The following is a 25,887-nucleotide window of genomic DNA, read 5'->3' as shown; positions in this document are numbered from 1 at the left end:
GATTCATCTGTTTAGATGGGTATTATTTATACCTTACATTTTTGTGATTCCATTTGGGCTTTCAATTTCCTTTGTGGAAGAGTTTTAACATCAGATTCAATTTCTTTGATAAATATACAACTATTGGTATTTTCTATTTCTTCTTGTGGCGATTTTGGTAAATTGTATTTCAACAAAATTGAATGTTTCACCTAAAATTTTCAATTTATTGACATAAATATGTGCATATAAAATGCCAATTTAGTGGCATTGAATTGTTTATGATACTCTCTCATTATCCTTTTAAAATATGTAAGGTCTGTTGTGATGTTCCATTGTTTTTATACCTGATTTTGGTATTTGTATTCTCTATCTCTCTCATTTTTTTCCCTCTCTGTATCTGCCTTGCCAGGCATTTATTAATTGTATTAACCTATTCAAAGAAAACACTTTTGACTGTTGATTTTCTCTATTGCATGTCTTTTTTCTATTTCATTGATTTCTGCTCTTTATTGTTTCCTTCTATTTGTTAGGGATGGGAGTTAATTTGCTGTTCTTTTTCTAAAGGTTTTTAAGTTGGACACTTACATCACTGGTGTTCAACCCTATTTATATTTTAATATATAGATTTAGTAGCTTCCCCGATTGCTCAGAGGGTAAAGAATCTGCCTGCAATTCAGGAGACATAGGATCCCTGGGTCAGGAGGATGTCCTGGAGAAGGGAATGGCAACCCACTCCAATATTCCTGCCTGGAAAATCCCATGGTCAGAGGATCCTGGTGGGCCACAGTCCAAAGGGTTGCAAAGGGTGGGAAACGACTGAGCGACTAAGCATGCACACAATATATAGATTTAATGGTACAGGTTTTCTTCTAGGCACAGCTTCAATCGTGCTGTTGGCCACACACCACCTCCCTTCTCCCATACATCAAGTAGTGAAAGGCTCCTAGCTGGTGAAAGTGCAGGATGGAACCTGCATGGAGCTCTGAGTCACTGTTTGGAGGAAAGCCATACAGGAGAGTTACCTGACCTGCACCAGCTTGTGATATAAGCAAGAAATATAACTTTGATGTGTTGAACTAAGTTTTGTTTGTTTGTTTTGAATAGGTTTGCCATTGTCTGACTTATCTTGGCTAATGCAAGAGGGCCTACATTGGTCTATATTAAAGAAGACTTCTTCTCTTTGATTTTTCCAAGTTATACATACCATGAGAGGGCTTCCTTTGTGGCTCAGCTGGTAAAGAATCTGCCTGCAATGCGAGAGACCTGGATTTGATCCCTGGGTTGGGAAGATCCCCTGGAGAAGGGAAAGGCTACCCACTCCAGTATTCTGGCCTGGAGAATTCCATGGAATTCCATGAACTGTATAGTCCATGGGGTGGCAAAAAGTGGGACACGACTGAGCGACTTTCTCTTTCACATACTATGAGATTGTTGTTATAGGAGGTTTTTCTTGAATATGTAGGGGTACTGGTGGGGTATTACAGCACAGCACACAATAGGAAATAACTTTACATTGCATATGTCCCCCTCTTCATCCCATAGGAAATTTTTCATTGTTTCTCTCTTTGACTTGGTCCTGCCCCATAGCCAGGTTTTGGATTCCCTTCTCTATTTAAGCTCTTTCTTCACAGTTCATATTTTTTCTTCTTCCCATCCTTCCTATTCCAAAGCAACTCAAAACTCTCTAGTTTTTGCATATAGCTTTTCCTTACCTTGGATAAAATAAAATTCCTAGTGTTCTCTCTACTGACCAAAGTGCACCTAGAGGTCTGGGATGGAAATGGGGCTGTGAGTAGTGTGTTGGAGAATCGGGGGTGGCGGGGAGCTTCCAAGCCAAGAGGTTTTTTTCTGCAGAACCCAGAGTTGTGTTAAAAAATTTTCCTGCCACTTTTTTCCTATTCTTTGGGTTTTTATTTATTTGACTTCTTTCATTTTTTACGTAGTTGAAATCATGCTCTGTGCTGTACTTTTATAACTGAATGTTCTATCATAAACATTTACTATATTACTATATGATCTTGGTAAGCACCTTTTTTACATTCACACTTCTTCCTTTTTATCACACCACAGTTATCAATCCCAAGGTGTATAAAAAGGACAAAGCAGCACCCTGAAATCACACCCACTGGACGGAGAGCATTTTATACACTGGGCTACGTGACTTTGGCTTCCGACAGTTGGACTGAAAGAAGAGTATTCAGAAAGTCTGTGGAGTGACTGATTGGACAGAGCTGTCCCTTATCATACTGTAACTGAGCCATGGTTCTGGCTGGATAGCTTGGGGTCCTGGGAATCAGGACTGCCAAGCTCAGATGCATCTGAATGTGTCTGGAGCAGTTGCCGGGAGGGTCAGGAGCAGTCTGCTCTCAGAAGGATCTAGGAATCACTTGGAAAGGGTCCAGCCTGTGCACATTGTTCCTCTTGTCCTGACTATCCTGAGTGAGGGGCTATAACGGTCAGGTAATATAAGACAAGTAAGATGACCTGGAATCTGCCTTTCTTGGAGGCCTTCCGTGTGATCGGTGCAAATGCTTTTTCACCTTCCCTGTTCAGGCCCAGGGAGGTGACACCCTGATGGTACCAGCCCTTGTTTATCATACAGATCCCCATGGTTCCCTGCACCCTACTTACATCTTATTAAATAGTTCCTTTATTAAATTATCTGTTAAGTCAATTCACCTAATGTGAATGTAGTATCTGTTTGCTTCTGACCCTACCGATATAGAAACTGTTCTGTTGATGGCTCTGGAGAGGCCCCCTGGAACTCTAGTTCTCAGCAGCCAACTCTGGTGATGGAGGATGGGATTTAAATGGTGGACACCTAAAGGAGAAGAAAGCACAAAAGGTAAGGCCAGAGACTGTGACTTCATTGACATACTTCAGAGATCCCTGGTAGGAATGGAATTTGACGGTGCATTTGGGCCTAAGTTATTGGGATAGATAGAGATCAGACAGATCTGATTTGAATCAGCGAGGTAGGGTGGTGGTATTAGGAGGCAGGACCATTAATATCACCGGATCTTATTCCACTGCTCTCTGGAGAAGGACTGAGCACAAGTTAAGACCCTGAGGGAGCATGAATGATGATTAAAGCTAGAGCCCACTGAAGTAGGAGTAGGGTGGGGTGGGACCTGGCCTTGGAGGGCCTGCACAGGGTCTGGCCCCTCTAGAACTTTGGCAGAAGGAACAAAGATCCTTACAAAGCAATATGGGGAGGAAATTATTCCCCACTGACTTCCAGAATATACTCACATGGAAGGAATGTTTGAGAGAGAATTGGAAACTTCCAGAAAACACAGGGTTTGGGGATGATGGGCATGAGGAATTTAAAAACAGGTTTATTTATAAATAAGTTATTCATAAATGCTGGAAAAGTGACAGGATTTGGAAAAGTTAATTTGAAAACATCAGCACCCTGGGGCACTAAGTCTGGTTTTATTTACCCAGGTCATGTGGTACTTTCTTTAGTAAAATAAGGAATTTATATGGAAATAAGGAATTTATGAGGAAATCAAGCTGTCACTGTGTAATCTTTACAGAATGTCCAATCAAGAATACAGGGCAGAAATACAATGGGAGAATATGACTCAGGTATTGTTCTCCTAAATTCTCCCAAGGCCTTTGCATATACTGTTTCCAACGTGTGGAACCTGGAAGGAGGTCAGTTTTTCTTGTTGTGTTCTGATACAGTGCTTGTACTTCTCTTTCTAGCACTGTCACTGTTGAATTTATGTGTCCAAGTGGTCCTTTGATTAATATCCTGTCTTGCTAAATAGCTGTAACCTCCATGAAGGCAAGAACTGTTCTGCTGACTGTTGTTGCTCAAGGGCCTGGGGCCTGAGCTCTGCTAGATATTCCATAGGTATTTCATGGATGACTGCTTGAAGGACTTTTAGAACATGTTCCCAAGTAAGAACAAGTGAACTACAGTACATAATTCTCCTAATCTTGGGCTCTGTGTGTGTGTGTGTGTGTGTGTGTGTGTGAGACTGTGCTGGGTCTTCGTTGCTGTGCACCAGCTTTCTCTAGTTGTGGCCAAGTGAGGCTACTGCAGTGGCTTCTCTTGTTGCAGAGCATGGGCTTTAGATGTGCAGGCTCGGTAGTTGTGACTCGTGGGCTGTAGAGCTCCGGCTCAGGGGTTGTGGCGCATGGGCCTGGATGCTCTGTGGCATGTGAGATCTTCCTGGACCAGGGATCGAACCATGTCCCCTACACTGGCAGGTGGATTCTTTAACACTGAGGCCCCAGGGAAATCCCTAACCTCAGGCTTATATTTCATTGTTATGTGTAAAGACCTTTTTCTGACACCACACTAGCATGCTGGGAGCATTGACACCAGATTCAGCATGGTAACTGCCCACATTAGGACTTCATGAGGAAGGGTAGTGAAGACTTCTTAAGTCAGTCAGAATCCTGCCCTCACAGAACAAAAGACACACAACTCCTTTGACTTCCCTGAAATTGTCAAAAGGTTTGTTCTTACCTCAGAGGTCTTGCATCTCAGAGTGGTTGCCACTACTATGCAAATATCATGGTGCTCTGACTCCAACTTGGAGAAGTTCTGGGTGGTGATCTCTACACTGTACTACACTCTTCCCTGTTTCCTTTGATGGGAGATTTTAGGCCTGGTGTAATCAAGGTAATCACAAAATCTATGGCAGTTATATTTGGATGTTACAGAGCTGCTCAGTGTGGCCAACAGGAGATAAGTGGGAGTGTGATATGGTGGCTTCATTAAAAGACATTTGGGATGTGCTGCATGGCACAGAGCACTGTATTCAATATTTTACAATATCTATAATGGAAAACAATCATATAGCTGAAATCAGTGCAGTAACTGTCTTTCAATGACTGGCTTCTTACACTTAGCATTGTGTCCTAAGGTTCATCCATGTTGTCACATGTTACAGGATTTCCTTGTTTCCTAAGGCTGAATAATCTTTATTGTATGGATATATCATATTTTCTTTGTTGTTCATCCGTCAATAGACATTTAGGTTGCATCCTCATCTGCCTATTGTGAACAGTGCTGCAGTGAACATGGAGTGCTAATCTCTCTTTGAGATCCTGATTTCAGTACTTTTGGATAACTGTGCAGAAGTGGGGTTGCTGGATCATATGGTAATACAACTCAATAGCAAAAAAGCCACCCTAATTACCCAATTTAAAAATGGGCTAAACACTTGAATAGACACTTCTTTGAAGAAGACATACAGATGGGCAACAGGTAATTGAAAAGATATTCAACATCATTAATCGTTTGGGAAATGCAAATAAAAATCACAATGAGATATTACTTCATATTTGTTAGGATGGTTATTATCAAGAAAACAAAAGACAAGTGTTGGCAAGGATGTGTATACACTGTTGGTGGTAATGCAAAATGGTATATCCGCTGTAAATAGTATGGAGGTTCCTCAAAAAAATTAAAAATAGACCTACCATATGGTCCTTCCTCCCTCTTGCTTCATGAAACATGGATGAGATGACTGAAGATATAGTTGTAAGCTTTTCTTAGCAGAGGACATGCATGCTGCCTGCATGCTAAATTGCTTCAGTTGTGTTGGAGCCTATTAACTGTAGCCTGCCAGGCTCCTCTGTCCATGGGATTCTCCAGGCAGGAGTATTGGAGTGGGTTACCATGCTCTCCTCCAGGCGATCCTCCCGACTCGGGGATTGAACCCATGTCTTTTATGTCTTCTGTATTGACAGGCAGGTTCTTTACCAGTAGCACCACATGGGAATCCCTAGCAAAAGAAAGGTGACTGCTAGTTCCAACAAGGATGAGTTCACACATGAGGTCAGGTAAGCTGGTGACTGGCTCAAGTGGGGTTTGTCTGGAATATGATTGTAGATAGGAACCATGCAGATGGGCCAGCTTTGGGGAACAGTCGGCAGGTAATAGACACCAGTGACTTCCTACTACAGGAGTCTGAGGATCTGTGAAGTGTCTGTAAAACCCAACTCTGGACTATTTACTGAAGGGAAGAGAAAGAAATTTTTCTCTTATTTATCGCATTGCTATTTTAGGTTACCCTCAGCTGAATCTAATTCCCACTAATATATTTAAGAATACTCAGTTATTGGTAAACCACAAGCTTTTGCAATGATCATTTAGAAAGGATCTGGACGTTGACATACGTCACTGAAAATTTATCTGGCTCAAGTGGGGTTTGTCTGGAATATGATTGTAGATGGGAACAATCAGATGGGTCAGTTTTGGGGGACAGTTGACAGGTAATAGAGACGAGTGACTTCCAATTGCTTTGTTTCTCTTTCCCAAAGACTCACCCTTTAGACAAATCATGAGCCACGGGGACTTTTGCCCACCCTGAACTGTTTTGGGCTTGTCCAGTGTTCTCTCCAAGCCGTCTGAGGATTTCTGGGTGGAGTTTCTGACTCGTAGTGACCTTTGTGTTCTCATTCCTTGAGCTGTGTGGATTCTCTCTCCTCTGGCAGCCACCCTCCCTTCTTTCCTGAGTCCTTCCAGTCTGGAGCTCAACTCTTCCTTCTTTGTTCCCTCACAGCACCTCTGAAAGTTTGGGGATAAAATGGTTGATAAACAGCCATTTGCCCTGGACCTGTTCACACTTAATGGTTCAAAGAAACAGTGGAGTTGTGAAATAACAGTTTTTTAAAAATTCAATTTTGGAGGTTTTTTAAACAATTTTTTATTGTAGTAAAACATATAAAACATAAAATTGCCCGTTGTAACGTGGACAATGCTGCATACATTTCAGTGGCATCAATTACATTCACAATGTTGTGCAATCATCACAATTTTTGGATTTTTGATTTCCCAAATCAAAATCTTATGCAGAGTCCTCCTCTCTCACCCAGAGGTGTCATTATCCTCAGTGAGATCATAGTGAGGTCATTCTTAAATAATCAAAATTCAGGATCTTGAAAAATGTCTGTGCTTCTCTCTTGTACAATGTAAACTGCTCCCATTCCTCCCTGGTAGAATCCACAGAGCTCAGGATGGATTGGGTGTTGACCGTACTGTAAGGACTGAGGGTGGCCAAGAGCCTGGAAGCAGGTACCGGGGGACAGGACAGCTCCAGGCTCTTGCTTCTGCTTCAACCTTTGACCTTTGATCTTATCATTCATTAAATGGTTGGGTGGGCAGTTCTGAATCAGGCATTCAGGGGTTGAAAAGAGGATGGCCTGGGTGTGGTGTGTGTGTGTGCGTGTGTGTGTGTGTAAAGGCCTGGGTGTGTGTGTGTGTAGGGGCCTGGGTGTGTGTGTGTGTGTGGGTGGGTGTGGGTGTGGGTGTAGGAGCAGTGAGGGAAGTCTGCATTTTCAGGAGACAGAGGTCATAACCTCATTTGAGGCTCTGCTCTGCTCACTTTCTTCTCTTCCCTCCCAGATGATTCTGAAGGGCTACAGTCATGCTAGATTTTGATACCTGAATTTCAAATTATAAAGTATGAGGTGAAGGGAGTTTGGGGCAGATACTTTGGGGCGTTCAGACAATGACTTAAATGTGCAAGATGTTTGAGGCTGTGATTCCTGTCTATAGGAGTCCAAGGGCAGAGTCTCACCAGATGGTACAATGGTTAGGCTGATGGTAGAGTTTGGAGAGTATGAAAAACACACAGACATGGGAATGAGCTGGAGCTACATCCCAGCATGGTGTTGTGCAGAGTCCTGGAGGGAAGGCAGAGACAACAGGCCATTCTTAGATGCGGAAGAGGACTGCTAATTCCTAGGCTTCCATTTAATTACAGGGACCATGTGCCCAGGTGGGTCCTGGGGAACAACAGCCCCTGACTACTGAGCAGGTGTTCTGCGGGCATGCAGTCTTGGCTGTGGGCCCCAAGCCTCAAGTCCCCAGCCACTGGCCCTCTTCACTCCAGTCCAGAGAGGAGTGACTGGGAGACGCTAAGCCCAAGGTCCCCAGTCACCCCGAGTGCACATGCCCTGGATCTAGACCTAGCTCTCACTCACACTAATTTTCAGAGTGCTCAGGTTTGTCTCTTTCCTTTCTATATTTCATTTCAGGAAGAAGGAACTGGCTGCCAACTGTAAGGGTAGAATCCTATGCGACTCTAGCTTGCTTACAGCTGATTGGCCAATCAGAAGTCAAACACTGCTGGGGAGGAGGGAGTTCCTGGTGGCCTAGTGGTTAGGATTCCAAGCTTTCACTGCAATGTCCCCAGGTTCATTCCCTGGTTGGGGAACTGAGATCCGCTGCATGCTAGGTACCAAAAGAAAAAATTTCTGGGGAGGGAATTGAACCTCCTGCTGGAGTGGCAAGGCAGGTCGGGGAAGGCTGTACCCTCAATTATGCCACGGTATCAGTGGGGGCCACAATGCCCTTCCACTCTGGAGCCAGGAACACTGCCCCAGGCACGCTTCCTCTAGCCACCAGTCGCTCCTGATGGACCTATTTCTGTCCCGTTGTTAGATCATATGCCATGATTTCAGTCCATTCAATTAGTAGAAGGCCCTGGGGCACTTTGGTTTAAAAACTGGATACATTTGCTGAGAATCTGCTAAGCACTCTCAGAAGCAGAACCCTCTCTTATTGTCTCCTTGGGGAGACATATGCTTCTGCAGTGCAGGAAAGAGTGGTTGTTGTTGTTCATTGTCTGAGCCGTGTCCTACTCTTTGTGACCCCATGGACTGTAGCCCACCAGGCTCCTCTGTCCCTGGGATTTCCCAGGCAAGAATACTGGAGTGGGTTGCCATTTCCTTCTCCAGGGGATCTTCCCAACCCAGGGATCGAATCTGCGTCTCCTACATTAGTAAGTGGGTTCTTCACCACTGAGCAACCAGGGAAGCCCTCAGGAGACAGTAAAAGGAAACAGAGAAACTGGTTATTTGGAGGCTGCTATGGACACGACTGAGCGACTGAACTGAACTGAACTGATGCCATCTTAGATGTGTGTGTGTGCATTGTAGAACAGTTACCCAGAGTGGGGTGTTAGTAGGAGCCGGGGGGATGATGCACAGACCCCAAACACCTCTGGGCTTCCAAAAATGCTCAAATAGCCTGCACCTGCCAATGGTATCAGGAGTCAGAGCACTCTGGGAGGTAACCGACAGCTCTGAGTCCAGTGCTCTCTAGAGTGTTCAGGTCTGGATGATTGGAGGGAAGTGCCGGTTGGAGGAGAGGGCTCAAGAAGTCTTCTGGCGGCTGAGGCCTGGAGGAGACACTGGTGGTGCTGCTGGGGGAAGACGGTGGGGAAGGGGAGGTGATTTTGTTGGCAGCGACAAGTTTGGTTTTCATGTTGAACTGAGGCTACAGGAGGGATGGATTAAATCAATGGTCTTCAAAGTGGAGTGTTTAGGATGGATGATCCAATGGGATATAAAAGAAAAATTTAAACTTGTACTTAAACAGACGTACCATGGATATCATGGCTTCAGTTCCAGATCACCATAATAAGGCAAGGATCACAGTAAAGTGAGTCATAAGAATTTTTTGGTTTCTCAGTGCATATAAAAGTTGTGTTTACATTATGCTGTAGTGGGGACTTCCCTGATGGTCCAGTGGCTAAGACTCCACATTCCCAGTGCAGCCCAGGGCCCAGGTTCGATCCCTGGTCAGGGAACTAGATCCCATATGCCACAACTAAAATGTCCAGCACGCTTCAGCTAAGACCTGGCACTGTCAAATAAATAAATAAAAATAACCATTAAAAAGTATATGTTATAATATAGTTGCTTAAGTGTATAATAGCATTATGTCTAAAAAATAATATACATACCTTAATTAAAAATATAAAACAAAAAATTACAACAGTAACATCAAAGATTACTGATCACAGATCACCATAACAAATACAATAATGAAAAAAATTTGAAATATCTTGAGATTTTCCAAAATGTGACAGAGACATGAAGTGAGCAAATGCTGTTGGAAAAGTACTTCTAGTAGACTTGCTCAACACAAGGTCACCACAAAACTTCAACTTATTAAAAATGCAGATTTGCTAAGTGCAATAAAGTGAAGCAGAATAAAATGAGGTATTTCTGCTTTAGTGTACAAATAAATAAAAAAGTCGAGTTTCACCAATACTTTCTGTATGGATTGATACGGCACGCTTCCTTAACACTTTCACCACAGGTCCATGTCATGTATCCTAGTAGAGGGTCCCCAGGGAAAGGAGGGGAGAGGGGGACAGTGAAACCCTCACTGGTTCAGTTACTTTCAAGTGAATCGTGTAGCCCAGGTTAGATAGATTACATCACCTATCATTTAACTAATGCTCACAAAAGGGACAAGTGGGTTGAAAAGGTTCCGGCAAAGAAATCCAAAGACTGAAAATGCAGTTGGCCTTCTGTATCTGTGGGTTCTGCATTGGCAGACTCAACCAACTGCGAATGGAAAATACTTTTTAAAATTTCCAGAAAGTTCCAAAAGGCAGAACTTGAATTTGCAGTGAGCCTGGCAATGATTTACATAGTATTTATATAGTATTTGGTATTGTAAGTAATCTAGAGATGATTTCAAGTATTTGGAGGATGGTGCGTAGGTTATATGCAGATATGCCATTTTATATAAGGGACTAGAGCATCCATGGGTTTTAGTATCTGTGCAGGTACTGGAAGGGACACTGTAATATGGATAGTGCAAGCAAAAGCAAACTCAGAAAAAATGGCAGGGCTAACAATTTCCTACTATTTGTATGAGATTCGTTATGATGATATCTCTGACATGGAAGTCTATCAGGAAAAAAGTTTAAATTTGTTTAAAAAAATTCAAAACATGGATTTACATCACTACAGTTAACAACCAGCCTAAGGGTTTATTGGACCTTGAGGTATTAGCTGATAATAATATAAATATGCCATCATGATCAGCTAGATACGTGCATTCTATCCACCCAGAGTGTGAAGACAAAACTCTACAATTTTTTCCAAGTCATGTGATGCTTAGTTGCATATTTTTATGAACTATTATTAAATATAATAAATATGTTTAGAAATCCCTGTTGAGTAAAATCTCTTTTATTTAATAAAATCTTTTTTATTCAATAGTAAAAGACAAAATGGCAGTCAGTATCACTGGGAGAAAACTACTGTTCTATTTGCCATGGTTACAGTGACTGAAGCGGTGCAGAGAGAAGATGGCAACACATAAAAGGGCATTCTGTAGAAAAACACATTATCAGGTGTTTGAGAAAGGTTTAGAACACATGGAAGTTGGCTATATGATTGGATGCCAGTTGCTAACATGTTGCACTTCAGTCTTTTCAATGAAGGCATTAAGAAGGGAATACTTTTTGTGCTCTACTAAAGAAAAAGTGTGTTTATAATGTGAAAGATATATCTAGTATAATATGCTGTAGTTTTTATGTATAAGAGTAACCACCAACGGAGTGGCTGCCCAGACTGGAATACAAAACTATGGATTGGGGGCAGGGAGGGACTCCATATGAAACTCATCAGTGGCATCATTTACTTACAAATTGCAACAATACAGAAATTGAAGTTAGAAGAGCCAAAATATAGGATGTGGATAATATGGTTAATTTGAAAAAAATTAAATACAGTAGAATCTTTACAATAATTTATAATGGGATGTGGGAGAAGGCAATGGCACCCCACTCCAGTACTCTTGCTTGGAAAATCCCATGGACGGAGGAGTCTGTTAGGCTGCAATCCATGGGGTCGCTAAGAGTCGGACACGACTGAGCGACTTCACTTTTACTTTTCACTTTCATCTATTGGAGAAGGAAATGGCAGCCCACTCTAGTGTTCTTGCCTGGAGAATCCCAGGGACAGGGGAGCCTGGTGGGCTGCGGTCTATGGGGTTGCACAGAGTTGGACACGACTGAAGTGACTTAGCATAGCATAATGGGATGTGGATGAGACTATGAACATTTTTTATATTAGTCAAGGTTTACTGATCATCCCAAGGGAAAGAACTTAAAAGTTGTGGAATTAAAAGATGTGTTTCTTTCTTTTTTTTTTTAAAGATGTGTTTCTTTAAGAAGAGGGCAGTTGGACTTCCCTGGTGGTACAGTGAATAAGAATCCACTGGGGACATGGGCTCGATTCCTAGTCTGGGAAGATTCCACATGCCATGGGCAACTAAAGCTTTTGTACCACAACTACTGAGCTCTAGGGCCAGAGAGCCACAGCTAATGAGCCTCTGTGCTGAAGCCCTCGAATCCTAGAGCCTGCCTGCTGCTAATACTGAAGCCGGTGTGCCTAGAGCCTGTGCTCCGCAAGGAAGAGCAGCCCCTGCTCGCTGCAGCTAGTGAAAGCCCTTGCACAGAAATGAAGATCCTGTGCAACGAAAAATAAATAATAATGAAAAAAAGGAAAAAAACAGTTATTTCAAATTTGCTGGCCTCTTGCTTGTGACTGTCTGTGTGTGTGAGCTCACACGGAAGCACACACACATCCCCACACCCACTCCCCCCTGCACACACATATATATATACACACACACACACAATGTATCCCTTCAGGTAAAGGTGATGTTTTGGGAATTAATATGACTGTGCTTTAAAATAATCATGTTATGGGGAAAGCATTTTGAAAATTGATGTTTGGAACTGTTTCTATTATTATGTGATTTTAATGCCAAAATGAAGTGTCTCATTGCCAACTATAGAGACTGGCATAGCCACAGCCTCCAAAATTAAGAAGTACACTTTTAAAACCCATTTTGCATTCTTCCAAATGAAGAGTTTCTGGAGTTTAAAAAATCCCATTGTTAAAAATATCCCCAGAAACAACTGATGAAAATGAAACGGCTTCTAAAACATCAACCAGCTTATACTGGTTTTTGCCTCCCCAACCAGCTTAAACTGGTTCTGCTTCCTTCAAATAAGTTCATTAATCAAACCTTGACTTATTTTACAGAGACAACAGTGCAAGATGGGAAACCATCTCTCCAGGATGACCCCCAACCAAGAATCTTCAGTCTACAGAACTCAAAGAATCAAAAGGTTGCCACTGGAACCCTTAACAAAGCAAAGAACTAAGTCATTCAATAAGGAAAACCTGGCTTCCAGTAGCATGACTAGCTTATATGTTCTGATTCAAGACTAGCCAATCAGCTTCCAAGTATGAAATTCCCCTAACCCCTTAAATTTTATTTAAACCAACCCTGGATCATGGAGACAGATTTGAGAGCTTTGTCTCCTGTCTCTCTGCTGGTTAACCTCACAATAAAGATTTTTTTCCCCCTCAAAACCAGTGACATATTATTGGCTACTATACACATCAGGCATTGAACACTTGCTTGATAACAAAAACATCAGGAATGAAGGCTTCATGGACAAAGAAGGGTTTTCTGGGGGAACGTCACATTTGCAAAACTGATATTAGATGGAATTTAAGCAGTGAGAATTATGGTTTAATAAGTGTAGTGAAAGATAAAATTCTTCTATTTGGGTGTATTTATCTTTGTGAGGTTTTTGTTTTGCAATAATAGCCATTAGGACTAAGTATTGACATTAATTGAACTTAAAAGCATATTTTCTAGTCTCATAAAATATTAAAGTAAGATTTATTAAAATCATTTTTAATCATGTTGCTTTCACTAAATAGAATTTTGCTAATAACTTTAAAGTAAAGAGGGAAAAGGTATTAAAAATGAAATTATTTAAGATTATTGTTTCATATTTATCAAATCCTTTAATGGTCTTTGTGATTGCTGAGTCGCTAAGTTGTGTCTGACTCTTTGTGACCCCCTCTGACTGTAGCCCACAAGGCCCCTCTATCCATGGGATTTCCCAGGCAAGAATTCTGGAGTGGGCTGCCATTTCCTTCTCCAGGGGCTCTTCCTGACCCAGGGATTGAACCCAGGTCTCCTGCACTGCAGGGCGATTCTTTACCACTGAGTGACCTGGCAAGTGTGCCTGATATATTTATTTAGTTACATGTACATAAAACTCACACATAAATTGTAAATAGCAGGCTAGGACATCAAAGGAATAAAGCTTGGTACGGGAATCAGATGATGTGAAGGCAGCTGGCACCATCAGGACACTAATGAATAGTTTCATTTCCCCATGGTGACCAACTTGATGTGAGAAATTACAGGGAGAAAGAGTTGAGAATAGCTCCCAAGCATGGCCTGCGGAAGTGGGTGGTGGTGCTGTCATGTGGAAGGCTGAAATGTTACCCAACCAAACTTGGGTCCATTGACCAATCTACCAACATCAGGTTGTCGGGAAGTGAAGGGAAGTGCATCATTTGCTGCAAGGCCAAGCAAGGAGTATTGGCGGCTAAGGCTCAAAAGACCTGAACTACCGGATGGATTGCAGGGAAGTGTTTTTAAAGACAGGAAATGGGTCACAGGGTGTGTGAACAGCTCATGGACAGTCTTCTGATTGGTGAGATAATTGGGAGTCAACGTCATCAGCCTTCTGGTTCCAGTTGTCGGAGGTCTATGTGCTTGTTGATCAACATGCAGTTAATGTTTTTCAACTGGTGGGGTTTCAGTGTCTGCAAAACAGCTCAAGATTATGGCTCAGATGTTATAGATAGCCTTCCAGGAGGAGCTAAACGTTCTTGAGTTTGTTTTATAGCTAAATTATTATTATTTTATCTTGTCTATTTTCTTCTGTTTCAGCATTTTCCTACTTCTCTGATTAAATCTGCTCCTGGGAACTCAGGGAAGGCCTAGGATGCTAAGTCGTGTCTGACTCAGGCTCCTCTGTCCATGGGATTCTTTAGGCTAGAACACTGGAGTGAGTTGCCATTTCTTTCTTCAGGGGATCAGGATTCCCCACCCAGGAATCGAACCCAGGTCTCCTGCACTGCAGGCAGAGTCTTTACCAACTGAGCTAGGAGGGAAACCCTAGGATGCTAAAGTTTTCCACAAACAAGAAGCAGGTGGAGGACAGGGAAGATGGGAGAAGGCTGTTCCTTGGAAGGATCTATAGGATCCTGCTTGGTTACAGAAACACAGGAATAAGAGCAGGTTCTGGCACGTTCCTGGGTTCCTGGAAGGAAATTAGGAGTTTTTTAGGTTTGGACACGTTTTCCCAGGCTTTGGAACCTCTGGTGGAGATGTGTCCAGTAAGTTGGATAGACCATTTGCAGCTCTGGAGCATTCCGGAATGATGAGGACTTTCAAGAGTCATTAGCAGGCAGGAGGTTGTTAAAACCGTGGGAGTGGGTGAGAGCCCCAGATGAGGCAGGCAGCTCAGCGGTAGAAAACCCAACAACGCTGCAACGAAAAGCCAGGCCCTGGAGGCTGAGAACCTAGCAGTCATCATTGGGGTATGTTGAAAATCTGGGGTTGTGGCGGGGCGCGGGGGCCAGCTCTGGAGACTGTACTCCAAGGGTTCCAGGAAGGAAGGTGTGGTCAGCAAGTTCAAATGCTGGGGAGGGGCGAGTAGGGGCTACAAAGCACTCACTGGCTTCTGGCAACTAAGAGGTCAGTGCGGACTTGGAGAGGCGGGTGCATAAGCCCAGGGTTGCAGGAGAGGGCGAGTGGGAGTGTCAGCTCAGTTCCGGGGAGTAAGTCACCTGTTTGGGGATCGTGACCCCAGCATCTCTCTTTGGGACAAGTTCCGGCAGGGGAGGAGGTTCGGGAAGATGGAACACAGAAGAGAGCGCTTTGGGGGCCGGAGCTGACCGCCGAAGCGAGGTGCAAGGAGCCGGACTGGTCCTGACCCCCGGCGGCTGCGGGCGCGCTTCCGGCCGAGGGACCCATCGCCGCCGCGGCGCCCCTGGGGCGCTCAAGTTTCCAGTTGGCCGCGCGGCCCTGTAGCGGCGCTCCAGGTAGCGGCGGCCCAGCCCGGTGGGCGGGCGGCGGGCAGGGCAGACCTGCGCGGCGGCGGCCCGGCCCGCACCGCTCTGTTGCCGGCTCCTCGCTTCCTCTCCGCTCCGCGCCCAGGTAGGTCACCGGCTGGGGCGGCGCGAGGCCCCCGGTCCTCTCCCCTGAGGAGGTGGCCCTCCTCCTGCCTCCCGGCGGGCCCGGGACGCCGCAGCACCGCGCCCTGGGAGCGCCGGTCCCCGCCCCTGCTGCGGGACTCTCTGCAGGCTCCCGCCCAGCGCCAGCGGCGGGCAAGGCCTGGCCGGGGCCGGCTCGCCCCGGCAGCAGTGCTCGGCAGCCTTTCCGCGGTGCTGGCTGTGCGCCCTGCCCCGCGCTGCCACCTGTGTTCCAGCCTGCGGGCCGCCCCCATCGGCCCGCGGCATGGCCCTGTCCCCTGAACTCGGTGAGTGCGTGCGATGCTGCGCTCCTGACCTTGGGCCCACGCCCCGCGGCCCCCGGCTGCCCGGGGCGGGAGTCGGAGCGCCCCGGGGTGGGAACTAAGGTCCTGGGCTTCCTCGCCCGCTGAGAAGGTGGCTCCGACCCCAGGCTCATCGCTCTGGCCTCTCCCAGTCCCTGTGGTAGCCTAGGGTTCAGAGTCCTCGGGTGAACCCGCCGCCGCATCTCGGCTCCCTGGCGGCTGATTTCGGATTCGAAAGGTTTAGAGAAATTAAGGGATCTGGGACTTGCCGCCACTTAAGTACCTGGACAAATTTCTGGGTGCTTGAGGACTGGCCAGATGCCAACAGCTTAAGACTTCCACCTGAAGGCAGGGGGGTGGACAGGATGGCAAGGTGATGGGATCTTTGGAGGCCTTCATCCTTACCTCTTTGGCTCTTTCCAGGCAAGGGAGGTAGGTATACTGCATCTGGCAGTCTGCTTTATGCCCTTGAACTTCCTGGTAGTTGCTTTGCCAGTGGAACTGCTTGACTTGGCTGGCAGAGGCCTCTGGAGTAGGAGAGGCTTGCTAACTAGAGTGTCATTTCCCCTAACTGTTGGGTCCTTGTGTGTGAGTGGAACCTTGGTGATGATAAATTAGCAAAGGAGCTGAGTGAAGAAAGCTGGAAACACTAGGAGGAATTTCAGCATGGTCCTGAGTCCTTGTTGACTATCCCCCTGGATGTGGTAACCAACATTTGGCCACTTTAGGGAGAAATTGGCTGCAACTGGAACTCCCATAGGAGAAATTCCTCCCCTGACTGAAGCATCAGTGGCAGCCGTAGAGCCAGGCAGCCATAGAGCCTCTGTCAGCCCTCACCTTCTAGGGTATTGATAGCTAGTTTGGAGTAGTTGTGTGCTGTGCTTAGATGCTCAGTCGTGTCCAACTCTTTGCGACCCCATGGATTGTAGCCCTCCAGGCTCCTTAGAATTTTCCAGGCAAGAATACTGGAGTGGGTTGTCATTTCCTACTCCTGACCTACCTACAACTCTGGCAGCAACTCTGAGGAGCTGCTCTAAAGATGCCTGTTTGGGGCTGCCCTAAGAACTACAGTACTTTCATGAGTGGCCTGAAGGAGACTCTTGGACTCTGAGCCCCACCCTCAGCCCAACCTCGGTTCTTCAGAGATCCTCAGTAAGGGGTGAGGGACTCTCAGCAAAGTCAAGAAGCTTTTGGAGAGATGAGCTCTGCTTTCCTTGTCTTCACACTAGGTCTGTCCTCTTTAGATGGCTTTGAAATCAGTTCCTGGTCTTGAAAATATCATGAGCAGATAAAATACAGCCTTAGGGTTAAGCACGCAGAATATCTTCTCTCCCCGAAAGCTGCTCATTGGTCTTTCGGTTCTTCCCCCACAAATATTAATCTCTTATTTCTAATGTGTGCTGCTGCATATCTAGGACAGGAGACCATGGCTTTGGGCTCTGATCTAGCAGGGGCTAGGCCTGAATAGGGTGGGCTCCTGACTTGAGTGCTGGCCATGCAAAGTCAGCAAGAAGTATCACTTATAGAGGAGAAGGTTATTTTTCCTGATCTGGTTTCACATTTGAACATGGGTTCCTTTTTCTTGAACCCAAATAGGAGTTGAGACAGTATGTGGCACATATTAGTGCTCAGTAAATAATGCTGAATGAAAGGATTTGGTGTCTAGATGAAAGGTCATGTTCATTTTCTCTGTTGGACTTTCTCACAGCTAGTATCAAAATGATGATGATGTCAAGAGATCATACTTATAAAACACATGTTATGTGCCAGGTACTATTCTAAGCACTTTACACATGCTAACCGATTGTCATGGCAACCTATGAGGTTGGCACTGTTATTATCCCCATTTTATAGGGAATAAAACGGAACCAGAGAAATCAGTAACTTGTCCAAGGTTACGTAACTTAGTGGTGAAGCAAAATTCAAACCTGAGAAGTCTGGCTTGAGTCCATAGTCTTAACCACATACTGTACTGACTCTTGACATTGACGTAGGTAGATTGACCACTTAGCTCATTGACTCATTCATTAAGTTATGCATTCACTCATTCAACAGATGTTTCTTGATACTTACTATAAGGATTCAAGAGTGAATGAGAAGGGCAAGGTCTGTCATGAAGGTGATACATAGTGAGCGAAACCCCTTTGCCCAACCTCTCTTTGAGTCATGCACACCTCAGAAATGAGAAGAAAATGAACCCTGTATAGGCAAGGCCACAGCATCCTTTTGGGGAGAGGGAAGTGGTATCTTTTTGGGTAAGACATAATTTGATTCCAGCCTTTCCTGTTTGTTGGGATTTTGTAAGGGACAGTTAAGTAGTAAAAGCCTGATTTGGCACAATAATTTTACATCCTTGAACCTAATAAATATTGTAGGTTTTTATATCACGGAAATGAAAATAAAAAATTGGGTGTAGTCTGGTCTCTTGGGCAGGAAATACAGGCCTAGGCCTGGTTATCATAGATGGTCTTTTTTTTCCTTAAAGTCTATTGTAAAAAATTGAGATATAGTTCATGTATAATATTATATCAGTTATAGGTATGCAACATAGTGATTCATAATTTTTAAAGGTTATATTCCATTTATGATTATTGTAAATTATTGGGAATATTCCCTGTGTTGTACAATATGTGCTTGTAGCTTATTTATTCTATACATAATAGTTTGTGCTTCTTTATCTCCTACCCCTATCGTGTCCCGCCCCCTTTCCTTTCCCTACTGGTAATCACTAGTTAGTCCTCTATACTGTCTCTGTTTCCTTTTTGTTATATTAATTAGTTTGTTGTACTTTTTAGATTCCACATGTAAGTCATATCATACAGTATTTGTCTTTTTCTGTCTGACTTATTTAACTTAAGTATAATACCTTCCAAGTCTATCCATATTATTGCAAATGGCAAAATATTCTTTCTTACGGCTGAGAATTCTATTGTATATATGTCCACATCTTCTCTCTCTGGTCATTGCTGATGGGCACTTGGGCTGCTTCCATATCTTGGGGATTGTAAATAATGCTGCTCTGATCATTGGGGTACTTTCAAATTAGTATTTTCATTTTTTCAGATCTATATCCAGGAGTGGAATTGTTGGGTCATATGGTAGTTCTTTCAGGATTTGAAATAGCTCAACTGGAATTCCATCACCTCCATTAGCTTTGTTCGTAGTGATGCTTCCTAAGGCCCACTTGACTTCACATTCCAGGATGTCTGGCTCTAGGTCAGTGATCACACCGTCGTGGTTATCTGGGTCGTGAAGCTCTTTTTTGTACAGTTCTTCTGTGTATTCTTGCCACCTCTTCTTAATATCTTCTGCTTCTGTTAGGTCCATACCATTTCTGTCCTTTATCGAGCCCATCTTTGCATGAAATATTCCCTTGGGATCTCTAATTTTCTTGAAGAGATCTCTAGTCTTTCCCATTCTGTTGTTTTCCTCTATTTCTTTGCATTGATCGCTGAGGAAGGCTTTCTTATCTCTCCTTGCTATTCTTTGGAACTCTGCATTCAGATGCTTATATCTTTCCTTTTCTCCTTTGCTTTTTGCTGCTCCTCTTTTCATGGCTTCCAGGCCTCCCCAGACAGCCATTTTGCTTTTTTGCATTTCTTTTCCATGGGGATGGTCTTGATCCCTGCCTCCTGTACAATGTCACAAACCTCCATCCATAGTTCATCAGGCACTCTATCTATCAGATCTAGTGCCTTAAATCTATTTCTCACTTCCATTGTATAATCATAAGGGATTTGATTTAGGTCATATCTGAATGGTCTAGTGGTTTTCCCTACTTTCTTCAATTTCAGTCTGAATTTGGCAATAAAGAGTTCATGATCTGAGCCTCAGTCAGCTCCCGGTCTTGTTTTTGCTGACTGTATAGAGCTTCTCCATCTTTGGCTGCAAAGAATATAATCAATCAGATTTCGGTGTTGACCATCTGGTGATGTCCACGTGTAGAGTCTTCTCTTGTGTTGTTGGAAGAAGGTGTTTGCTATGACTAGTGCATTCTCATGGCAAAACTCTATTAGCCTTTGCCCTGCTTCATTCTGTATTCCAAGGCCAAATTTGCCTGTTACTCCAGGTGCTTCTTGAGTTCCTACTTTTGCATTCCAGTCCCCTATAATGAAAAGGACATCTCTTTTGGGTGTTAGTTCTTGTAAGTCTTCATAGAACCGTTCAACTTCAGCTTCTTCAGCGTTACTGGTTGGGGCATAGACTTGGATTACTGTGATATTGAATGGTTTGCCTTGGAAAAAGTTGGCTTAAAGCTCAACATTCAGAAAACTAAGATTATGGCATCTGGTCCCATCACTTCATGGGAAATAAATAGGGAAACAGTGGAAACAGTGTCAGACTTTATTTTTTGGGGCTCCAAAATCAATGCAGATGGTGATTGCAGCCATGAAATTAAAAGACGCTTACTCCTTGGAAAGAAAGTTACCATAGCATATTAAAAAGCAGAGACATTACTTTGCCAACAAAGGTCCATCTAGTCAAGGCTATGGTTTTTCCAGTAGTCATGTATGGATGTGAGAGTTGGACTGTGAAGAAAGCTGAGGGCCGAAGAATTAATGCTTTTGAACTGTGGTGTTGGAGAAGACTCTTGAGAGTCCCTTGGACTGCAAGGAGATCCAACCAATCCATTCTAAAGGAGATCAGCCCTGGGATTTTTGTGGAAGAAATGATGCTGGAGCTGAAACTCCAGTACTTTGGCCACCTCATGCGAAGAGTTGACTCATTGGAAAAGACTCTGATGCTGGGAGGGATTGGGGGCAGGAAGAGAAGGGAACAACAAAGGATGAGATGGCTGGATGGCATCACTGACTCGATAGACGTGAGTTTGAGTGAACTCCAGGAGTTGGTGATGGACAGGGAGGCCTGGCGTGCTGTGATTCATGGGGTCACAAAAAGTCGGACACGACTGAGCGACTGAACTGAACTGATGGTAGTTCTATGTTTAGCTTTTTGATTTTCCACAGTGGCTGCCCCAATTTACATTCCTCCTAACAGTGTATGAGGGTTCCCTTTTCTCCACATCCTCGCTAACATTTTTTATTTGTGGTCTTTTCGATCATAGCCATTCTGACAGATGGGAGATGATATCTCATTGTGGTTTTAATTTGCACTTCTCTTATTAATGATATTGAGCATCTTTTCATGTGCCTGTTGGCCATCTGAATGTCTTCTTTTGAAACCTGTCTATTGAGGTCTTCTATCCACTTTTTAATTGATTTGTTTGTATTTTTGATGTTGAGTTGAATGAGGTATTTATATATTTTGGTTATTAGCCCCCTATTGGTTATATCATTAGTAGTATATTCTTCCATTCAGTAGTATCATAGATTGTCTTAATGTTCTTTCAAAAGGTAAAGGGCTTTGAGTTTGGGACCAGTGCTCCTCAGTCTAGGGGGACTTCTGGGCCATGAGGAGCAGAGATGTATTAGGCTCAAGGAGGAATTGTTAGTTCCCCAGCAAAGTTTGCTCTCCCAAGACAAAGCCACAGTTTCCTTCAAAGCTGCTGCTCTTCTGGAGGGTCTTGCATCCCTCCAGTGGGACCCTTGGTCTTTGTCCCAGCCTGTGTCATTGTAGTGGGGCTGCTGCCCATCTCTCTTTGGACATGATGGAGTAGATCTCATGCTAATCACTGGGGCCTGGGAAGGCAGCTTTTTCTAGATTGGAAAATGAAGGCTCAAAGTGGAAGGCATTTTCCAAAGCCTATGCCCAGGATATGCATAGGTATTTTTCCCTAGGGTGTCAGTGGTGGAAGGGTCAAATAAGTGTGTTGGGTTAAACAAAGTCAAGCAGCTTTTAAAAAGTTATTATTTGTTTATTTTTGTCTCCGTTGGCTCTTCGTTACTATGCATGGGCTTTTCTCCAGTTACGGTGAGCGGGGGCTACTCTCTAGTTGGGGTGTGCAGGCTTCTCACTGCAGTGGCTTCTCTTGTTGCGACTGACTGGCTCTAGGGTGCACAGGCTCAGTAATTGTGGTGTGAAGAGTTACTCACCCTGCGGTGTGTGCGATCTTCCTAGACCAAGAATCGAACCCATGTACTCTGCATTGGCAGGTGGATTCCCAACCACTGGACCATCAGAGTAGTCCCCTCAAGCAGCTTTCTTGACCAGAGGATTTCGAAATGTTTAGAATCTGCTAGTAGGAATCGTGTGTGTGAATTCCCATGAAGGACTATGTTATGCAGTACTGTGTAAGCCTTCTGGCATTTTATGTTCTACAGACTACACTTTGGAAAATGCTTGTTTAGACCAGAACTTTCCAGGGTCTGGTTAAAGATCTAGAATAAGACTCCCTGGATGTGCTAGGTCCAAGTCGGTTCTCAGATGCATGGGCTAGGATGCTCCATGGCAGCCCCATCCTAACCCCACTCCCGCCCCAAACACACTAGCCAAAGGAATCATTTGCCTCTCCTCCCTCTGGCAAAATGGTACTAAGGGCTCAGGTATTTTTTTCCCCCTCCATTTTAAGGTCATCTAATTATTTAATGAATACACATGACCGTCCCTCTACGTTGCTTGTAGCCTGCTGTTCGCGCTGTTTATGAAACAGCTGTGAGGACAGGTGGGTCCTAATCTCTGGGTAGCTAAAGCCCAGCAGCAGCCCGAGGATCGTGTGTCAACCCTGTAATCCCACTCTGTACGCACAGGAATTACTCTGCCGCTCAGGAAGGCACAACCTCACGATTGGACATGAGGAGGTGACTCAGGCCCAAGCCAGGGCTGGAGCCAGCCTCCCAGTAAACAAGTGGCCCCATCCTCTCTGGGCGCTTCTCCCCAGGGTTTCAACAGCACCACAGAAATAGCCCTGTTGCTCATGGTTATTTCCCAGACCCACGCCGCTGCTCTAAGTCCCTGGGAGGCCGCGTGTCTGTCGTGAGCTTCCCCACAGAGGACTGTTCTTCTCCTAAAGGGCGGGTGAGGAGTGGGACTTCGCGCTCTGGGAGGCTGTAGTGATCCACCTGGACTGCTCCGTGGGTTACCTGAGGCAGGGAGCCCGGCAGCTGCTGGCGGCTGCATCCAGCCGGCCCTCAGGAGGCTTCTCCAAGCTGGAGGCCCACGTGGGAGCTGACAGCGGCAGTAAGGAGGGGAGGCTGGGGCAGGTGGGAGGCACTTCTTTCCCGGGGGTGGGTGGGTGGGCCAGCAGGCCCGCTGCTCTGGCTGAGCTGGTCAGGTTGCCCTGTCATCTGTGATGTGCAGCTCCCTTCCGGGAAAGGAGCCGATCGAGGCAGCCTCTCATCCTCACCTGCTCCCGCCCTGCTCTCCCCTTGAGCTTCTGTCCTTTCCCTCAGGTGGGGGAGGGGCTCACATTGGCAACTGGCCCAGAGCCCCCTCCCCCCGCACCGCCAGTCTTGGGGTGCTCCCAGGAAGGCTGCTTCGGGGCGGGGGGCCCTCTGAGGGGACTAGGGCAGGCTCGTAAGATGAGCCGGGTCGCGAGGCAGAGCCTGAATTGGAGTTTAGAAACGGAAGCGGCGCAGGTGATGGTATCGCAGCTAGTGCTCAGCTTTCAGGAGGGGTCTGGACGTTCGAGGGAGGGGGTGGCTTATCAGCTGCGGTTGGTCAGGAAGGCTGAATGTACTTTTGCTTAGGGCAGCAACAGCTTGAGTTTCCTGCTCTGAAGGGGGCTGTGAGTGGGGGCAGGACACTGCTTTCTGGACACAGCAGCCGTGATAGCTGGCATTACCTGGGCCCTTTTAGGACTCTTGGAAAATTTCCACTTCCATTTCATATTCATGGAAGAATTTCCAGCCCAGACGTATCCTGCTGTTGCTCAGGGCTGCTCACAGATATGCAAAGCAGAGACCTCCCACCCCAGCAGCAGACAGAACCCAGCTAGCTAGCTGCACTCACACTGACTCAGCTCAGCCTCCCGCGCAGCACGCAGCCTTTGGTCCCAGTGCGTCACCTGGATGGCATCCTCAGGAGCAGCCATGGGGACCCCAGCACCAGGCTCAGGTCTGTGTCGTGGGTTCTGACTATGGGATACTGGCAGGAGCGAGAAACAGCTTCATTTGTGTAGCGAGGGGATTTTTAAGACGCACTGTGCCGCTTTTCTGGAGAGGCTGTGATACCGTGAAAAAGTGCCTGTTTGTTGAAATTGGTGGCATATTACAGCTTTCTAACTTTGGGACACTTTGCCGTCAAGCTCATTGGAGGGTGTGGTATTCTATGTCACAACGACATAAGCCAATGCGAGTGAATTCACAGTTTAGCCTCCCAGGCGTGCTGGCTTCAGCTGACAAGTGGTTGAAAGTCAGGCTTGAACTGGCAGTTGGAGCTGAAGCTCTGCTGGGCTTTCTTCCACATGCCTGGCCTGGCCAGGGTCTCTGGGTCTGAGAAGAGAGGCAGGCTTTGGAGAAAGGGGTTGGCAGGTGGGACTTGTCTGCCAATGATGTGCAGAAGACAACAAATATCCAGAAGGCTCCTAAGCCCCACTGACTTAGCCCAGTGCCCTGGCTGGGTTACTTGGTCAATTCTAAGTCATGGAGTAGTCTTCACCAGGTATTTAAGATGTTGGTAGTAGTGCTGCAGGGGATTCATATGGATACTGACACAAAGAGGTCTATGGGGAGATGGTACTCTGTGATTCTCAAGTCTTTGGTGCGCCCCGTGAATATCTGGGGTGAAGAGGCTATGGAATGCAGCATTTCCCTAATTATTGACCCCAGGACCTGTTTCATAGCAACAGGTATTGACTTCTAATGAGATCCAATATGGAAAAGACTGACTTAAGTTATCTGAGCTAAAGAAAAAGGAAGATCACTTGTAGAAGGATGCATCCTGTAAAGTATGTTTAGTTGACTTGAGTACACTAAAAATGCTTCGTGGAAAAATTGGCAGGATCTGGCATAAGAGCCCTCAGACACAAAAGACACCCCCAAGTGGCCCACTTCTGAGGGGATGTGGCTGGGTCATGCTTGTGTGTATTTAGGGGTATTAGGAGGTGGTGGTGAGCAGCCTCTGTGATGCTATCACAGCTAAAGGGCTAAAGCTAATGCAGAGATGGGTCTTAAAGGTGGAATTCCTTTTGGACTGGCCTCTTTCTGGTGTGGAGTAGGTGGGAGAGGACCCTGAAGACCAAAATATGGGATGTAGACATTTGATTAGTTTTCATATTTTTCTCTTTTTGGAACTCTTGAGTCTATTCATTTTCTTTTTCTTTTCTTTGTTTTTGTGTAAATGACATTACAGTAGCATCAACGATCAAAATCAGATATTGCCTTTCCCACTGGCAGTCCTGCCATCTGGTCATTTAAGTGTGTTTCTTGCAGCCCTGGTCCATAAGGGGTTGCATTTTTGTATCATTGTAATCAAAGCTTGGGAACAGTTTCATGTATTAGTTTTTTCATTTGCTGTTATCTCACAAGGTATTTTTTTATGTGATGGCGCTGTCCTCATGATTATAATTTTGGTTGCTTCATGTTCTTTTTCAAGTGCGTATGCTCTCATCTGAACCTTTTAAAGCTATTTCTATGAAGAGTGCAGGTAAACATCTTTGTGCATTTTCCTTCCTTCAGATTCTTTTCTTAGAAGCAATTTCTCAAGTGCGCTTACTCTTTCAGATGCTTGAATGCTTTATTTCTGCTGCCCCTTGGCTGGAGCCCTTTAAAGATCTGGAAAGCTGCACTTGACAGACGCCTTAGAATTGGGGGATGGGGAACAAAGTTGGTCCAGCTTTGTTCACCCCTAACAGCTCCTCCTGGGTCCAGCTCTTTGTCTTTCTTTCCATTTCTTTCTTCCGTCACCTTCTTCTCTG

At 45.1% G+C, this 25,887-nt stretch overlaps 1 protein-coding gene and 1 long non-coding RNA gene across 6 annotated transcripts in view; both read left to right on the top strand.

The window, feature by feature from the left end:
- The first annotated feature begins 448 nt into the window (after positions 1–448).
- LOC133261951 (uncharacterized) lies at positions 449–13,140 on the top strand. The gene is made up of 3 exons (XR_009741180.1): positions 449–2,827; positions 3,522–3,642; positions 12,808–13,140. It is a non-coding gene; the product is annotated as an uncharacterized LOC133261951 (long non-coding RNA).
- Positions 13,141–14,342: 1,202 nt separating this feature from the next.
- AMPD3 (adenosine monophosphate deaminase 3) overlaps positions 14,343–25,887 on the top strand; it is a 54,679-nt gene continuing 43,134 nt past the window's right edge. The window contains exon 1 of one of the 5 annotated variants that reach the window (XM_061440808.1): positions 14,343–15,177. Coding sequence is in view for 2 of the 5 variants with exons in the window: in XM_061440805.1 (XP_061296789.1) it covers positions 24,041–24,086 (46 nt within the window). In the remaining 3 variants the exon portion in view is untranslated. Of the gene's footprint in view, positions 15,178–15,710; positions 15,797–15,911; positions 16,119–23,054; positions 23,211–23,622; positions 24,087–25,887 lie in introns of those variants that run through there. The other 4 variants (XM_061440810.1, XM_061440807.1, XM_061440812.1 and 1 more) reach the window with 4 other exon arrangements.

Source organism: Bos javanicus, chromosome 15 (assembly GCF_032452875.1).
Source record: "Bos javanicus breed banteng chromosome 15, ARS-OSU_banteng_1.0, whole genome shotgun sequence".
Lineage (NCBI taxonomy): Eukaryota > Metazoa > Chordata > Mammalia > Artiodactyla > Bovidae > Bos > Bos javanicus.
Note: the sequence above shows the minus strand (reverse complement) of the source record. Positions and strands in the feature narration are given on the sequence as shown.